The following is a 13966-nucleotide window of genomic DNA, read 5'->3' as shown; positions in this document are numbered from 1 at the left end:
GCGAGATGGCCAGATGATTGCCCGCTCACTGTGTGGTCTTGCGCCTCCATAAACAAATACTGGACCCTCGAATTGAGTCCACGTGCCGAGATACTGGTTTAATGTATCCTTTTTACCGCTAAGTATAATGTATTATGCTTCCTGACGATTATGATGAATGTGCCGTGCGCGACGTCTGGGATGACCTAATCGGTATTAATTTGTATTGAAAATATTAATTAGCTCCCGTCCAGTCGACGGGCTAATTGGTCAGCTCGATCTGTTGATTGATGCCGGCCGGCTTCGATTTGTGCTCGGGTATTATCTGACCACAGTAACAATTAATGTCTTGGTCTTTGTCTTACATTCGTCTTAGCGAGAGTTATGCCGTGATATTTTTTTATTGAAATGTCTCGATCGATCATAAAATCTGTTAGCCGAGAGTCGGAAACCGTGTATTTCCGTGTGCCACACGTATCTCTATAGGAAGTTTTAAGGTTGACATATTTTTTATCAGACGGTCAATATTTCATGCGCATACATATTGCCTAAATTTAACTTCGGGCTCGGACAAGCATTCAAGGTGGGGCCTGTTTCAAATATCTTAATTTATAATATCAATCAAAAAAGGCCACGAATCTAAATATGAGCAATAAAGGGAAGGTATAAAATGTTACAATTAGTTCCACTCCTCTAACCCTCGGTGGTCCCGCAAACGCGCATCTGTCCGGACTCGGGGCACAATAGTGAGCGTGCCACCGCGTGCACCGGTACTATTGCCACAAACAGTGCCAATAATAATAGTGGAGTGATTCGTTGGCGCGTGCAGCCGACGACCGTCGCTGATTGAGGAGAAGCCACCCACGCGCCTGTCGTTTACACTGAATCATTTAAGGACGCTATCTCGCCTGGCGGCAATTATGTCACTTTGATGCACAATGTGTGCTTTAAAATTTTAAGAGTCATTTAAGTCGCGCCGAAGGAAGAGGAGAAAGTCAAAATGAATACCTTCATGAATATTAATAGAGATATGAATAATCTTAGAAACGAGCGTTAGAGAAACACCCATTTGCAATCTTTGTGCTGTTGCTTCGTCAAAATTGTTTAGTATTTAATAAACATACATCCATAAATTTGGCTTAAAGTTGTCAAATAGTTAAGCGATTGCGTCTATCCGAGTTCAAATTGCATAACACACGAAACTCGATACTGGTATAGCAAACTAAATAACGGAGCCCTAAATTGATTCAATTTCTCTTTTCAGAGAATCGGCAATGACCGACCATAATCGATTCATACAGCAGACAATTTAGTGCCCCAATCGGCGGTATATCACGGTGCAAATTGGCAATCAGCTTGCATCGATTAGCAAAACTCGATCCAGCGCTTCACGGTTGGAGTCCTTTCATTATGATGCGAGAAAATTCCGGCAGACGGCTGCGGGAGCGTCAAAATACTCGTTAATTGACACGTCCACTTACGAATATTTGAATTCTGGATGCAGTTAAGTATTACGTTGATGATGATTTATGTTAAGTATATCAAAGAATGCGGATGAAATTTGGTTTAAAGATCAGATGCTTAATCAATTAAGAATTAGTTTATAATGTTAATTTAAAAGCTTATAGCTAGTTGAGTGATAAGTCCTTAACTATACAATAAAATAAAGCTTACCTAACCTAAATGAAACCAGTCAAAGAAAATTGGCATTATATGTTGGAATAATAAATTATAAGAGGATTCTAGAAACGTCAATACATTAACTTCTGTGGTACAACTTATACTCCTTTCTGAGAGCAATGCTAATAAGATCTTGATCTGCCTCATTGTTATTGACAGATGATTACAAGAACAAATGTGGGAGAAAGAAGCTGATAAACACGAACAAGACTTGTTAAAAGTTTGAACTTTTTACGATCATGTAACATCATGCCCATTACTGGTTGATAAACGATAAGTGCAATATATTAGTCGGTCCACTGCTCATGCGATATTGGTCGTCCAGTTCCCAGCCTGGGGAATTTTTATGACATTTTTATATAGTCCGATAGCTGGAGAAATGAAACACCGCTGACCTATTCAGATTTCAGTCGTCCATTTATTTTTATCAACCAATGGAATGACATTTTGCATTGCGTTTATTTTTATGTTGTTATTTGAGCAACGTTTTATCGTAACAAAAGTTGGGGTAGAGAAAGGTAAAATATTTTACTATTTTTTTTTTTTATTAAATAAGGGGGCAAACGAGCAAACAGGTCACCTGGCAAGCAACTACCGTCGCCCATGGACACTCGCAACATCAGAAGAGCTGCAGGCGCGTTGCCGGCCTTTAAAGATTTTTTTTAAAGAATCCCAAAATACTATAATTGTCATAGCACTATTTTATATTAATCGTCTCATCTAAATGATTACGTATGAATCAAATTCCGGTATAAAAATATGGAAGTGTCATAAATAAAAGATTAGTATTCCTGATTGTAAGGGAAAGGTATTAGTAGGGACAAATTTCGTAAATTATGGGATAGTTTAAGCTGTAAACAAAAACTTTAAATCGCACCTAAAGGATCAACATTCTACTAAATCTGATTATGATACTATATTTGAATGGAATAAAATATTAAATAATAATAGGCTATGGGCCATCAACAAAATATGTCTGATATAATGTGAATTAAATTGTAAAATTTCAAAGCAACCGAATTAAGTTACGTCGCCTTCTGCTACAAGTTTTTGGGCGTTGTTTATGCAAATAAGATTTTTTTATTTACCAAATCAATGATTGATTATGATTTTTTGTCCAACAGTTGCCTGCAATTCATTACGTGGGTGATCAATCATAATTCTAATTTCTCCGGCTTTCACGAGCCGAATTTGATACATAATTAGATTAAGGATGGACCGAGCATGTGATTAACATAAAAACGACAAATATTGATCTTACCGATACAAGCATCAAAGTTTTTGTAAAGTTTATACTTGCACCTGTTAGAATAATGATTTATAAGGTTTATTGACAAAATTATGCTTGCAGGACAACTAACTATTGATATTATAGAACCTAAAAAGGTTTTAGGATACAGCACCATGACCTAGAAGAAATCAAACATCGGCTCTGTCGATCATTTCATAGGAGGCGCATATTAGTTAAAATTTCTTTGAAGCAATTTAAGTCCCACAGCAGACGCATGCTTAAAAACTCGTAAAGTGTCAGATACAAGAAAAGCTCAATTGACTGTGGTCGTAAATAAAAGATAAAGGGAGCAGCAACTAACTCAGCCTTTAAACGGACCAAAAACAAATAAAAAGGCCCTCGGACAATGAGGTTTATAACTCTATACAACTCCGTGTGCGCGCATAATGGTTCGCGATCAAAATCGTCGTCCCAATTGTCGCCCTCGCCAGAGGTGATATCGTAAAAGTTGATCGCACACGAACTTACGATTATTGTCTCGTGTAATACAAGTGTTTGACATATCACTCAGTGAAATGTCCGCTTTCTGTTCAATCGATTAAGCGAATAAAGTGATAATCGTAAAAATTAATGTAGTTACTCCAATAATTCTACCACACGGACTTTATTGGCTCTCAAGTGAGGGAATGATTTCTCGCGACATGTTTGGAACGGTTAAATCTTTAGATAAATAGGGCTCGACGTATTATAGAGCTAATAGAAAATGCTGCTATAAATCTTTCTTTCTTATCATTCGAATTTATTACTCGTATCATATTCTCCTTAGTCCAGGCTGCTCTTAAGAAGTAAAATGCAATTTCGTTTATCTACAGTCTAGGGCGATTGGCGACTGTCTAAACGGCGTACTCCAAAGACTTCGTCATCGGAACACTTCTTGCTTAATTTTCCCAAACATTCATTTAAGTCAGTCATCTCTATCTTTACATACTTATCCACATTCGACCCTCATTAAATTCACTTACAATTTCTAGTTTTATTGGCTACAAAATAGGTCCACAGACCACAACCCAAGTCAAATCACGGGACGTCCAAAACGATGATCAAACATTCAAAATTTAAGTAACCTAATCTGGACACTAAATAACAATAAAAACACTTGCATAGCCGAGCGATATCAAATTACGTCTACCGATTGCCATTACGGTAATATTCCTTTATAATTCAACCTAAACAAAACATTATAATTTATGATCGGATCCCGTTGAATAAAGAACGAAATCAAAGCGCCACGGACGCCGAATAAAGGGCTATTTCTTGGGGTAAAAAAATTCAAAAGATTTAGAGATAAAGGCTCAACTATTCATACGCACAGTATGAGGCACCGCTTTATCACATGCGGGATTAGTCCTTCGTGCCGGGTCCGCTCCTTTATATGAACAAATATTTTGACACGTTGCTGAGCAAATAGAAAATAGATGAGTAACGGGATTAAGGTCATCCGCAGCTAGAAGGGTTTAAAGGATTACGTTTACGTGTATTTAACTAAAACTAAACTTATGACAATATTTTAAATAAAGAATGCTATTTCGTAACTACTTACTGATGGTCATGTTAAAGGAATCATAGAGGATCTGGAATAACAGCCACCAAGTCATATTCAAGACCTTGCTGTTAAAAAATCGGCTGTTGTCATAATTGATCCAATCCAATCCAATTTCAGTCAATTTCTGTGTTAAAAATCGCTAGATACCAAAAACCCTTAAAGCCTTGAATATTCCAATACATTAATCTAGATGAATTGATATTAACCTGATCAAACAATTTGGGTTTATAATACATTCCAGTCCAGCAATTTAGGGAGATGGCACGTGTGTTATCTTCGGTTTGAGCTCAGCATTACTTGCGAGCAGTGCCGGGTTTAACACAAATAGCGCCCTGGGCGATATTTGTGCTATAAGTGCAAAAAAATGGCCAGTTCAACTTGCAAGTCTGATTTCCGCATGGAGTGTTGCGGTTTCCCTTTGTTTGCCTTCAGCGCCCCTTTTTGGCCGGCGCCCTGGGCGGTCGCCCAACCGCGCTCCCCTAAAGCCGCTCCTGCTTACGGGGCTGCGGTCGCAATGCGGCCTGAATTGAAGACGATGCCTTTGTATGGCCTTTATGAGATTCTATTCAATACCTACTCATTGGACGCTGGAACATTAGGTCTAATGAGTTCATTATGGGTTTTCTATTTTTGATTCGAAGATAGCATTCATTGGGAAAATTCTAGTTGAATGAAGTGATTGTGGGTGCTAGCCCACAATCACTTCATCCAACATTTCAATTTTAAGCTCTGCATTTTAAATTTAAAATATCAAAAGCGGTTATAAAAGGTTTAAATAGATAGATAAGTTCTTTATTCGTGCATTAAATTTTACAATTAGTTTACTTTGGCGGTCTTGTTGCTCCTAGCGTTTTTTTCCAGATCTTAAGCATAGTAATGGTGCTCCCACACTGCCGTTAGAAAATGTTTGTAAACATTTTATAACATAAAAACATGTACTTACAAATGTTGCCAATTATTACATTTTGTTAGAAACTGTTACATGTAATTGTGCTCCTACAGTAATAGGAAATGTTTACTAATGTTTACTAACATTTAAATCTGGTATTGGCTTACTGCATACCCCGTCGTCCTTTATAAAAGGTTTACAAACAAAAGGTAACACAATATTATGTTTTATTTTGTTTTGCTATAATTTGTTAACTTACGTTTACTAAACATTTTCTAACATGAAAACATTTTTAACATATTTTGTGATTAAATGTTTGCTAACAAATGTTTACTAACGTTACTAAACATTTTCTAACTGCGGTGTGGGAGCACCATAATAATTCGGATTTCAAACATAGATACTTTAGGAACTTGCAAATAATCAACATCGGGTTTATCAATCGTTCTGCCTAAAGCTTTCGAAAAGTCGAGCTCCTAAACCAACTTCCTGCCTATCTAATGATAGAATAGCAATGCAAATGTTATACAGAACAAATGAACGAATGTTTGTCATAACTGTGGGCCGGTCAAGCGGGCGAACAGTTAGACAAACACGTAGGTATTGTGACGGCCGCCATAATGCATCGTATTGTGCGCCCGCCGTTGCAGGTGCAAATGCCTTTAATTCAAGTACGCTCTATTAACCGGCGAAGAGATTTTCTATGTTTTCACTTGGGCCGTCGTCGATTTGTGGAATTTCTAGTGGATGGAGATTTCTGAGTAAATATTTCGTTTATGACCTATCCCTTTTAGCCGACGCGAAATATCAATATATTGAAGTTAGCCTGTCCTCAGCATCGTACCTAATAATGTCTATAATTCGCAATTAGTAGCTCTAAAAATTTCGTCAATTTATAGGTATTCGTAATTTCCTAAGTTATTGAGAGTTTACGGACGGACCTGAGAGCAAAAAAAATTAAGATCCTTGTAGTTCCTGTGGAAGCCAAAAAGTAGTGTATCTAAGCTTCACTGTAGATAACCTAGTTTCATCATCAAAAACAGGTTTTTTTTTATTTGTACCTACACTGTAAGAAGATTGTTAAAAATGATGTAGAGAGCGCCATCTATGGCCGTCGTCCGAGACTACTTCATTAGCTTTAACACTATGTAACAACTGTAACATCCACTAGATGTCATCACTAACACTATCTTCTATCAAACTGTGCCAGACCGTGGCTTATGATTTAGTTCATTCTGCATAATATTAATATTATTATAGCTATCAGTGCCGAATTTATATTTTTTATGAGAATAGGCCACTTTAATTCGCGCCATGCACGTAATCTGTAGGGCATCAATGGACGATGCCGCACCTAGGTGCGGCAAGGCCTAGGCCTTGGCCTATAACGGCCTATTTATATGGCCAGGCGTGCACTAGCGGCCAGGCCGCAGCGGCCAGGTCGCGGCGGCCATCGAAAGTATGGTGTGGCCGCTGGCCGCCGTGCGGCCAGGTACGCGTGGTCTATGGCGGTTTCATACTAAGATGATTATCTCAATGGCCGTCGCGACCTGGCCGCTGCGGTTTGGCCGCTAGTGCGCGCCCGGGGTAAGGATTTATATATAGGCCGTTATAGAATGGCTCGGCCCAGCCGGATGGGGCTGATACCTATGCATCAGTAACATAAAAATATAGATCAACCTTTCAGCATTACATTGTAATATTGTAACATAATATTAAATAGATATCTAAAAACCCCTAAAGGACTATTTTTTGAGAGCCTATGCCGTTATACTGCTGGGCAAAGGTCTCCCCAGTTTTTCATTCATCTCGCATTAATGCCACTGTAGGCCAACCTGGCGTGTATGTGTCTAGTTCATTGAGCCATCTTCTTTCAACCAGATTGGCTTTGGCGGCGTTATCCTTCATCGGGTACCCAGTCTGTGGCGATCATTGCCCAGCGGTTAGGATGCCTGCGGCTAGTTTGACCTGTCCAATCCAATTTCAGTTTGGCAGCCTATATAGGGACTACTATTACTAATTAAATTTAATTATTTATTACATATTTTGTAAAATTTGAGTTTAACAAACATTTCAGTTTTTGTCATAACAGTGTAATAATAATTTATTGCTCAGAAATGCAACACTAATTGCATTATACTGATATGGCGCTAAAAATATAAAACTCTACTCTACTTACTAACGGCCGTTCCCAATATTTGATCTATCTCTGGTTTTGCCCTACTAGAGATAGGAATAGCTCACAATTAACATAAAATATATGTCTCTAATGTCTAATCTGAGCTATTCCTATCTCTAGTAGGGCCAAACCAGAGATAGATCAAATATTGGGAACGGCCGTAAGAGTATTATGTATGATGACGTGTAATTATACATATACTTACAATAGCCTTATTTTCAGCACTTACAATTAGTAGTTATTTTATCCAACACATTATAATTATTTAGTCAGTGTTTAGGGTTGCCAGATGTCCGGTATTTAAGCATACAGTCCGGTATTTTCGAGGCCTGTCCGGTAAAAAATAAATGGTCATACCGGACAGAACAATGTCCGGTATTTTGAGGAAACCACAATTTTATAACCGCCTTAATAATGTAAAAAAGTGTATTTTTGCGACCTACCATACAGACAACCCCAACCCCCCCCCCATCCCATTTGGGGTTGTCTCCGGTAGTTTTTCGTGACTCACCTGGCAACCCTATCTGTGTTAGTGGATCATGTTAATATTGAGTACAAAAACAGATAAAAATCTTCTAGTTTTCTAAGACACTAACCGTTTTTAGAGGAACTTTAAAGCAGATGATCCTTGTGCCTTCTATAACCTTTCCACATGCTTTGTATGGTATCCATCTGTAAACATAAAAAAAAAAATACACAAATGTTTTGTACAAAATACATGTAATGTTATAAGAATTTGTTTGTTTATTAACAGATTTTTTAAACCTTTACCTAAATTTCATATTTTTTTAATAGCACACGTAATAAATAAATTCTCACCTGTCTGGTAAAGCTCTAGGCATTGTTGTATAGGACTTATGTGTTGTATTCGTTTTATGATAAACTAATGTTATTCTCAATAATGGTGGTAGGTAATTAATATCTTGTTTTGAGATTTTACACAAGATTTTATTTATTACCATTAAAATTAAACACGAAACCAAAGCTACACCTTCTTCTTCGTCTTGTGTTTTGACTTTTGACAACTGGCACTTGACGTTGACAGTAACAAATTGACAATTATTATACTTCTTTTCCATTTTTATTGTAGTATAGCATTTAAAACTGTTGCCTATACTCAGTGAGGACTGCCGACTGCCCAGTCATAGATAATACAGATATATATAATATAGAGATGCCGAGTGCCGACTGAGGGTTGACTCACTCCTCAGTCTTCACTCCTCCAAGTGAGGAGTGAGGACTAATCTGAGTTTCACGTTTTAAATATTCTCAATTCTCATGAAGTATATCATATTTAATATGAACGCGGTGCGATCAGCGACGTTTTGACCTTTGCCATTTGTGTCTCATTCTCAAGAGAACAACGAAAACGATTAAAAAATCAAAACTCAAAAGTCAAAACAAAAACATAACCAAAATAAAAGCAAAATAATCACGGTTGCTATAGAAATAATGAAACGAAAATTGTGTATAATCGAAGATTTCGAATCAATACAAAGAAAGCTTAGCAATAATATTGATAAGAATCAAACCGCAAAAATGTATAGGAACACAATTTGGTACAGATCGTTGCAAAACGCGGAGAAAACGTGTTTAAAGCAGGATAAAGTGAGAAAAATTCACTACAAATTCGAGGACAATAAAGAGATGGTTGAGGAATACAACAGTGATACTAAGGTGCTGCTACGAAGAGCGTGGAAAGTTAAAGGCAAGTTGGGTGGAGATGGCAAGTGGTTGGTAGAGGTTGGAGACCCAATACCAGAAACTACACCCAATACTGAACTTCCAGAAATTGTTGAGTCTAAAGACCAGGTATTTTATGATTTTCTCTGTAAACATATTTTATTACCATAAGATTTGCTTGTGAGTTGTGAATATTCTATAATAATATTCACAACTCACAAGTTATATTATATAATAAACCCGTTTCATGTAGTCTTGTCAAGTTAAATACTCTCTTTTTTTAAGTTTCCTACTTCTCGGGGAGCATGCATGCATGTAGTTACAAACTAGTGAATAACATCATGTTGTACTATTGTGATGATGATAACATTTTGTGTTTTTTATAGCCAATTATCACAAAAAGAAATACTAGAATAAACATTGAATGGAGAATACGAAATCTGCCGTATCCTATTGAAACATATTCAGTGAAAGCTGACAATGAGAACAAAGTAATAATTATAAGTACTAGTAACAAAAAGTATTATAAAAAACTAGATGTTCCTGAGTTGACTAGACTAGCACTACCATTTGAACAAGGCAATATACAAGTTTCTCATCAATTTAATACCTTAATTGTAACTGTAAGTATAACAATAATTATAAATACAAAGGTGTTTTTGTCTAGTTGAAGAGGTAGCAGATTTTTTTTTATTAAGTCTAAGACTGTTTGCAATTCTGATGTTCATTGTCTATAACCCATTACTAAGTAACCTCGTCTTGCTTAAACTGCTAAGCTGATTTAGACGAGATAAGTATGAAGATACTTTGATTTCCTGAAAAGGGCTCAGGGCAGTTTTTATTGCAGAAAAATGTACAAATACCTAAAATCTCATCAAAATAATCAGGCAATAAATAGTTCATTTAATGCTAACTTAAATATCTCTCCTTTCAGTATAAAAAACCACAGCAACTCTTAGACATGGAGAAAGATTGGTACCAAGAACTAAATACTGTAGAAGCTGTGAAAGATATACCAAATGATTGTAAAACACAATAAGATTTTATGTGCAAATGGAGTCGTAACATGAGCTAATTTGATGATGGAAGTTGAGATTTTTTACAGGTGCATTGTGCTTTGATTTTGACAAAAAATATTATTATATCTGCACACAGCTGATGTTTGATATAGATTAATAGTCAAAAATTAATACTACAAATGGACACCCACTGCAAAGAGTTGCAATATTGTTAAACAATATTTTTAAGAAGAAAGAGTTTTATAAAAATACAATGTTTAATTTTTTATACTTATTTATTATCCCCTTTAAACCAAGAACCAAGGAAACTAGTAACTAGTGCTGCACTTAATAAAATACATCTTTAACATTGCTTTATCTTTCATCTTTAAATTCACAGCTTTGCAGAAATAACTTTTAGAGTTATTTTAAGTAAATTACTAGGTACATATTATACCTATACTATACTAGGTATATATAAAGTTAACAGTCGGAAATGAAAGAAATAATACTTTTTTGTGTTATAATTAAACAATCTTAATCACTATCATCCATAATAAGATTTTTTACATCCTGTTTCAATTTTTCTTCATCGTCTTCTTTATCTAATAAACCTCTGGACTCCAAATACTCTCCATATTGTTTTGGTATTCCCATAAATGTTTTTACTTTTGCTCTAAGTTGTTTCCATGTCTCTTGGTAATAGTTTTTCTTGTCTCTTGCCATTGCTTTGTAGTCATGTCCATACTTATCTAACAAATATGTTATAAATTCTACCTGCCCTTTGGGTAACCTGCAACAAGCAAAAAAATGTTGAAAGTCACAAATTACTAATTTATAAATATTAAATACACACTTTGGCCACTATAAAAGACTTTATAGATTAGAACTGTAATTTTTAAACAATCTGGATTTTCCAATTAGGGAGATCGCAGACGACAGACTTTTTGTGCGATCGAGTCTGCGGTGCCCATACAGTCTGCAGACTGCATGGGGTGCAGCCATGCCAACTGTCTGTGTCTGCGATCTTCCTTATTAATATTGGTTATAATGATTTCTTAACTCAAGGGGTTATACATACATAAATCTCCTTTCTCTTGGTGCTTTTGCTTCCTTTTCTAATTCCTTGGCAACTGCAATTTTTGGGGGTTTTCTTCTCGGTACTGGCTCTTCAGGCTCTGAATCTGTGTCATCTCCTTTGACGATCTTCTTGGCTATTTGCAACTTCTCCTGTTTAAAGCTTGGAATCTTTATGGCCTTGTTGGGATCGTTAGCAAGACCCATTTCTCTTAAATTACGATATGAAGACTTTTTGTTGTTCCAAGCTTCTTTTAGTATTTTGCTGGAAGAAATTACAAAGTCAAAGTCAAAATTTTTTATTCATTTACAACAGCAGGTAGTTAATTTAGAGCAAGAATATTTAAAATATATAATAAAAAAGAATAGCTTTCGTATTTTAATAAAATACCTTTTTACTGTGCCTGTACTTTTCAGTTTATGGTGCATTCGCTTTCTGTTCAATTTATGAAGATATTTCTTCTTGCGGTGCTGTTTCTTGACCTTCATGATTTAATTTACTTCAATGGGTTCGTTTCGTTTTACAAAAAAACGTTTCTAATTAATACTTGAAAATCTGTAAAAATCCGAATATTTTTATTTATTCAATTTTGACTTGATTTTGACGTACGAGCACGTGTGGCGGATTCTGACACTTGACAGTGACAGCTGACAGTATTTGCTTTTTTGGTAATACGCCAAAAAGCAAAGAAATTATTGCCAAACTTATGAATTTGGAATATAAATGTGTAAAAAAATATACAAAGAGAAAAAAACACCTTTTGAGCGTGACATACGTTTAGAAAATTTTATAAATTTGTACTGCGTCTACTCTTTCTTTACAGACTATAAGGTTGAGTTGCACCAGAGGCGTGGTTAAGGTTAAAGTTATGGTTATAGTTAAATATGACGTCCTTTAGCTTTAACTTTAACCATACGTATGAGCGGAGGTTAAATATGGTGTACTTGGACGCCATATTTAACTTTAATCAAAGATTAGACATTTTGCACTGTAGTTATAGTTAAAGTTAGTTGGTGCAACCCAACCTAAATTGTAATAGAGTTCGACAAGGCTGTTTATGAACGTGGCGAGAAAAGGAACTAACGCTTCTATCATACAAAAACGTCATTTTTAACAGTTCTCCTTTACCTGCAGCGCACATTGGTCATTGACTGACATTGACACATTCAATTAAAGCCTTGTCGAACTGTAGGTACGTCTTTTGAAGCTGTCTGTACGGTGTACCACTTTTCGATACTTATCACGGTCCTGTGACTTGTGAGCTGTGTAATAAGTAATAAGTTAATAACTATTAATAGTCTGCCTCTGGCATAATAGTGAAGAAATTAAAAAGTAGCGTAGTGTCATCCTTTTTTAGGGTTCCGTAGCCAAATAGCAAAAAACGGAACCCTTATAGATTCGTCATGTCTGTCTATCTGTCTGTCTGTCTGTCCGTCCGTATGTCACAGCCACTTTTCTCCGAAACTATAAGAGATATACTATTGAAACTTAGTAAGTAGATGTAGTCTGTGAACCGCATTAAGATTTTGATGAACCAAAATGGAAAAAATATTAAAAATTTTAGGTGTCCCCCAACTGGAACAAAAAAAATTTTTTTCATCTATGCTATGCTATCTATGGATAGGTCTTGAAAAATCATATTGAGGTTTTTAATATCATTTTTTTCTAACCTGAATATTTTGCTAGAGAGACTCTTCCAAAGTGGTAAAATGTGTGTCCCCCCCCCTCTAATTTCTGAAGTAGAGGCATGATAAGTCTAAAAAAATATATATGATGTACATTACTATAAAAACTACCAAGGAAAATTATTTTGAACGAAATCTAGGAAATAGTTATTTTTTATACGTCATAATCATAAATGGTTGGCCTTAAGCCAACATAAAAAAAAATTCCATCTAACCTATGCGTGTGGGGTATCTATGAATAGGTCTTCAAAAATCATATTGAAGTTTCTTACATGATCGCAAACTCTCGCAGACTCTTCCAAAGTGGTCAAATGTGTGTGTGTGTCCCCCTCCCCCCCTCTAACTTCTAAAGTAAATAATATAAGTCTAAAAAAAATATAAGATAAGTATACATTACAATAAAAACTACTAACGAAAATTGGTTTGAACGAGATCTAGCTAGTATTTTTTTAACTACTAGAATTTAGAAGAAATTAACATAAAAATAAATCAAAAACCTTTTAATTTCATAAAAAATAAACCTTATTGTTGCTGCGGAACCCTTCATGAGCGAGTCCAACTCGCACTTGTCCGGTTTTTCTTAGATTGATTTGAAAGGGATGACACTACAATGGTGCCACTTTTTAATTTCTTCACTTTTATGCCAGACTATAAACGTAGTACATATTAATTCCATTGTAATTTGTAATAACGAATATTTATTATATTGTTTGCAACACAATATTTTACAACCAATTATTTTTTTCATTCTTGATAAACACCTAGCATCTAGCTTATAAAAAATCTGATTTGAAATATCCCCACACCAAATTTCATCAAAATCGGTTCAGCGGTTTGGGCGTGAAGAGGCAACAGACAGACAGACAGACAGACGGACAGACAGACAGACAGGCACACTTTCGCATTTATAATATTAGTATGGAAGTATGGATTACGTCTTACGGCCGTTCCCAATATTTGA

The 13966-nt window shown here is 35.8% G+C and overlaps 3 protein-coding genes across 5 annotated transcripts in view; 1 reads left to right on the top strand and 2 right to left on the bottom strand.

Moving 5' to 3' along the window:
• The window catches only part of LOC121733862 (RNA/RNP complex-1-interacting phosphatase), a 62681-nt gene extending 54113 nt beyond the window's left edge, over positions 1-8568 (bottom strand). For all 3 annotated transcript variants that reach the window (XM_042124250.1, XM_042124251.1, XM_042124252.1), the window contains exons 1-2: positions 8381-8568; positions 8158-8233 (exon numbers count right to left, since the gene is read on the bottom strand). In XM_042124250.1, coding sequence (XP_041980184.1) covers positions 8158-8233; positions 8381-8523 — 219 coding nt within the window. In that variant the 5' untranslated portion in view covers positions 8524-8568. The remainder of the gene's footprint in view (positions 1-8157; positions 8234-8380) is intronic.
• A 202-nt stretch (positions 8569-8770) lies between these two features.
• Positions 8771-10398, top strand: LOC121733863 (protein DPCD). The gene is made up of 3 exons (XM_042124253.1): positions 8771-9373; positions 9631-9867; positions 10179-10398. Exons 1-3 carry the CDS (start codon positions 9014-9016, stop codon positions 10281-10283), a joined length of 702 nt encoding a protein of 233 aa, XP_041980187.1. The 5' UTR covers positions 8771-9013; the 3' UTR covers positions 10284-10398.
• A 353-nt stretch (positions 10399-10751) lies between these two features.
• LOC121733864 (nucleolar protein 16) lies at positions 10752-11933 on the bottom strand. The gene is made up of 3 exons (XM_042124254.1): positions 11711-11933; positions 11324-11584; positions 10752-11035 (listed from the first exon to the last, which is right to left on the bottom strand). Exons 1-3 carry the CDS (start codon positions 11806-11808, stop codon positions 10780-10782), a joined length of 615 nt encoding a protein of 204 aa, XP_041980188.1. The 5' UTR covers positions 11809-11933; the 3' UTR covers positions 10752-10779.
• Positions 11934-13966: the final 2033 nt, after the last annotated feature.

The sequence above is a fragment of the Aricia agestis genome, chromosome 14 (genome assembly GCF_905147365.1).
Source record: "Aricia agestis chromosome 14, ilAriAges1.1, whole genome shotgun sequence".
Classification (NCBI taxonomy): Eukaryota; Metazoa; Arthropoda; class Insecta; order Lepidoptera; family Lycaenidae; genus Aricia; species Aricia agestis.
The sequence above is the reverse complement of the archived record's forward strand: the minus strand, read 5'-3'. Positions and strand labels throughout refer to the sequence as shown.

Excerpts from the sequence above, each read along its gene's own strand:
- LOC121733863 (XM_042124253.1), top strand. The coding sequence starts at position 9,014 with ATGAAACGAAAATTGTGTATAATCGAAGATTTCGAATCAATACAAAGA. Across the intron at positions 9,374-9,630 it reads TTGTTGAGTCTAAAGACCAG|CCAATTATCACAAAAAGAAA; the intron begins GTATTTTATGAT and ends TGTTTTTTATAG. Across the intron at positions 9,868-10,178 it reads TTAATACCTTAATTGTAACT|TATAAAAAACCACAGCAACT; the intron begins GTAAGTATAACA and ends CTCTCCTTTCAG.
- LOC121733864 (XM_042124254.1), bottom strand. The coding sequence starts at position 11,808 with ATGAAGGTCAAGAAACAGCACCGCAAGAAGAAATATCTTCATAAATTG. Across the intron at positions 11,585-11,710 it reads AGTACAGGCACAGTAAAAAG|CAAAATACTAAAAGAAGCTT; the intron begins GTATTTTATTAA and ends AATTTCTTCCAG. Across the intron at positions 11,036-11,323 it reads CCAAGAGAAAGGAGATTTAT|GTTACCCAAAGGGCAGGTAG; the intron begins GTATGTATAACC and ends TGCTTGTTGCAG.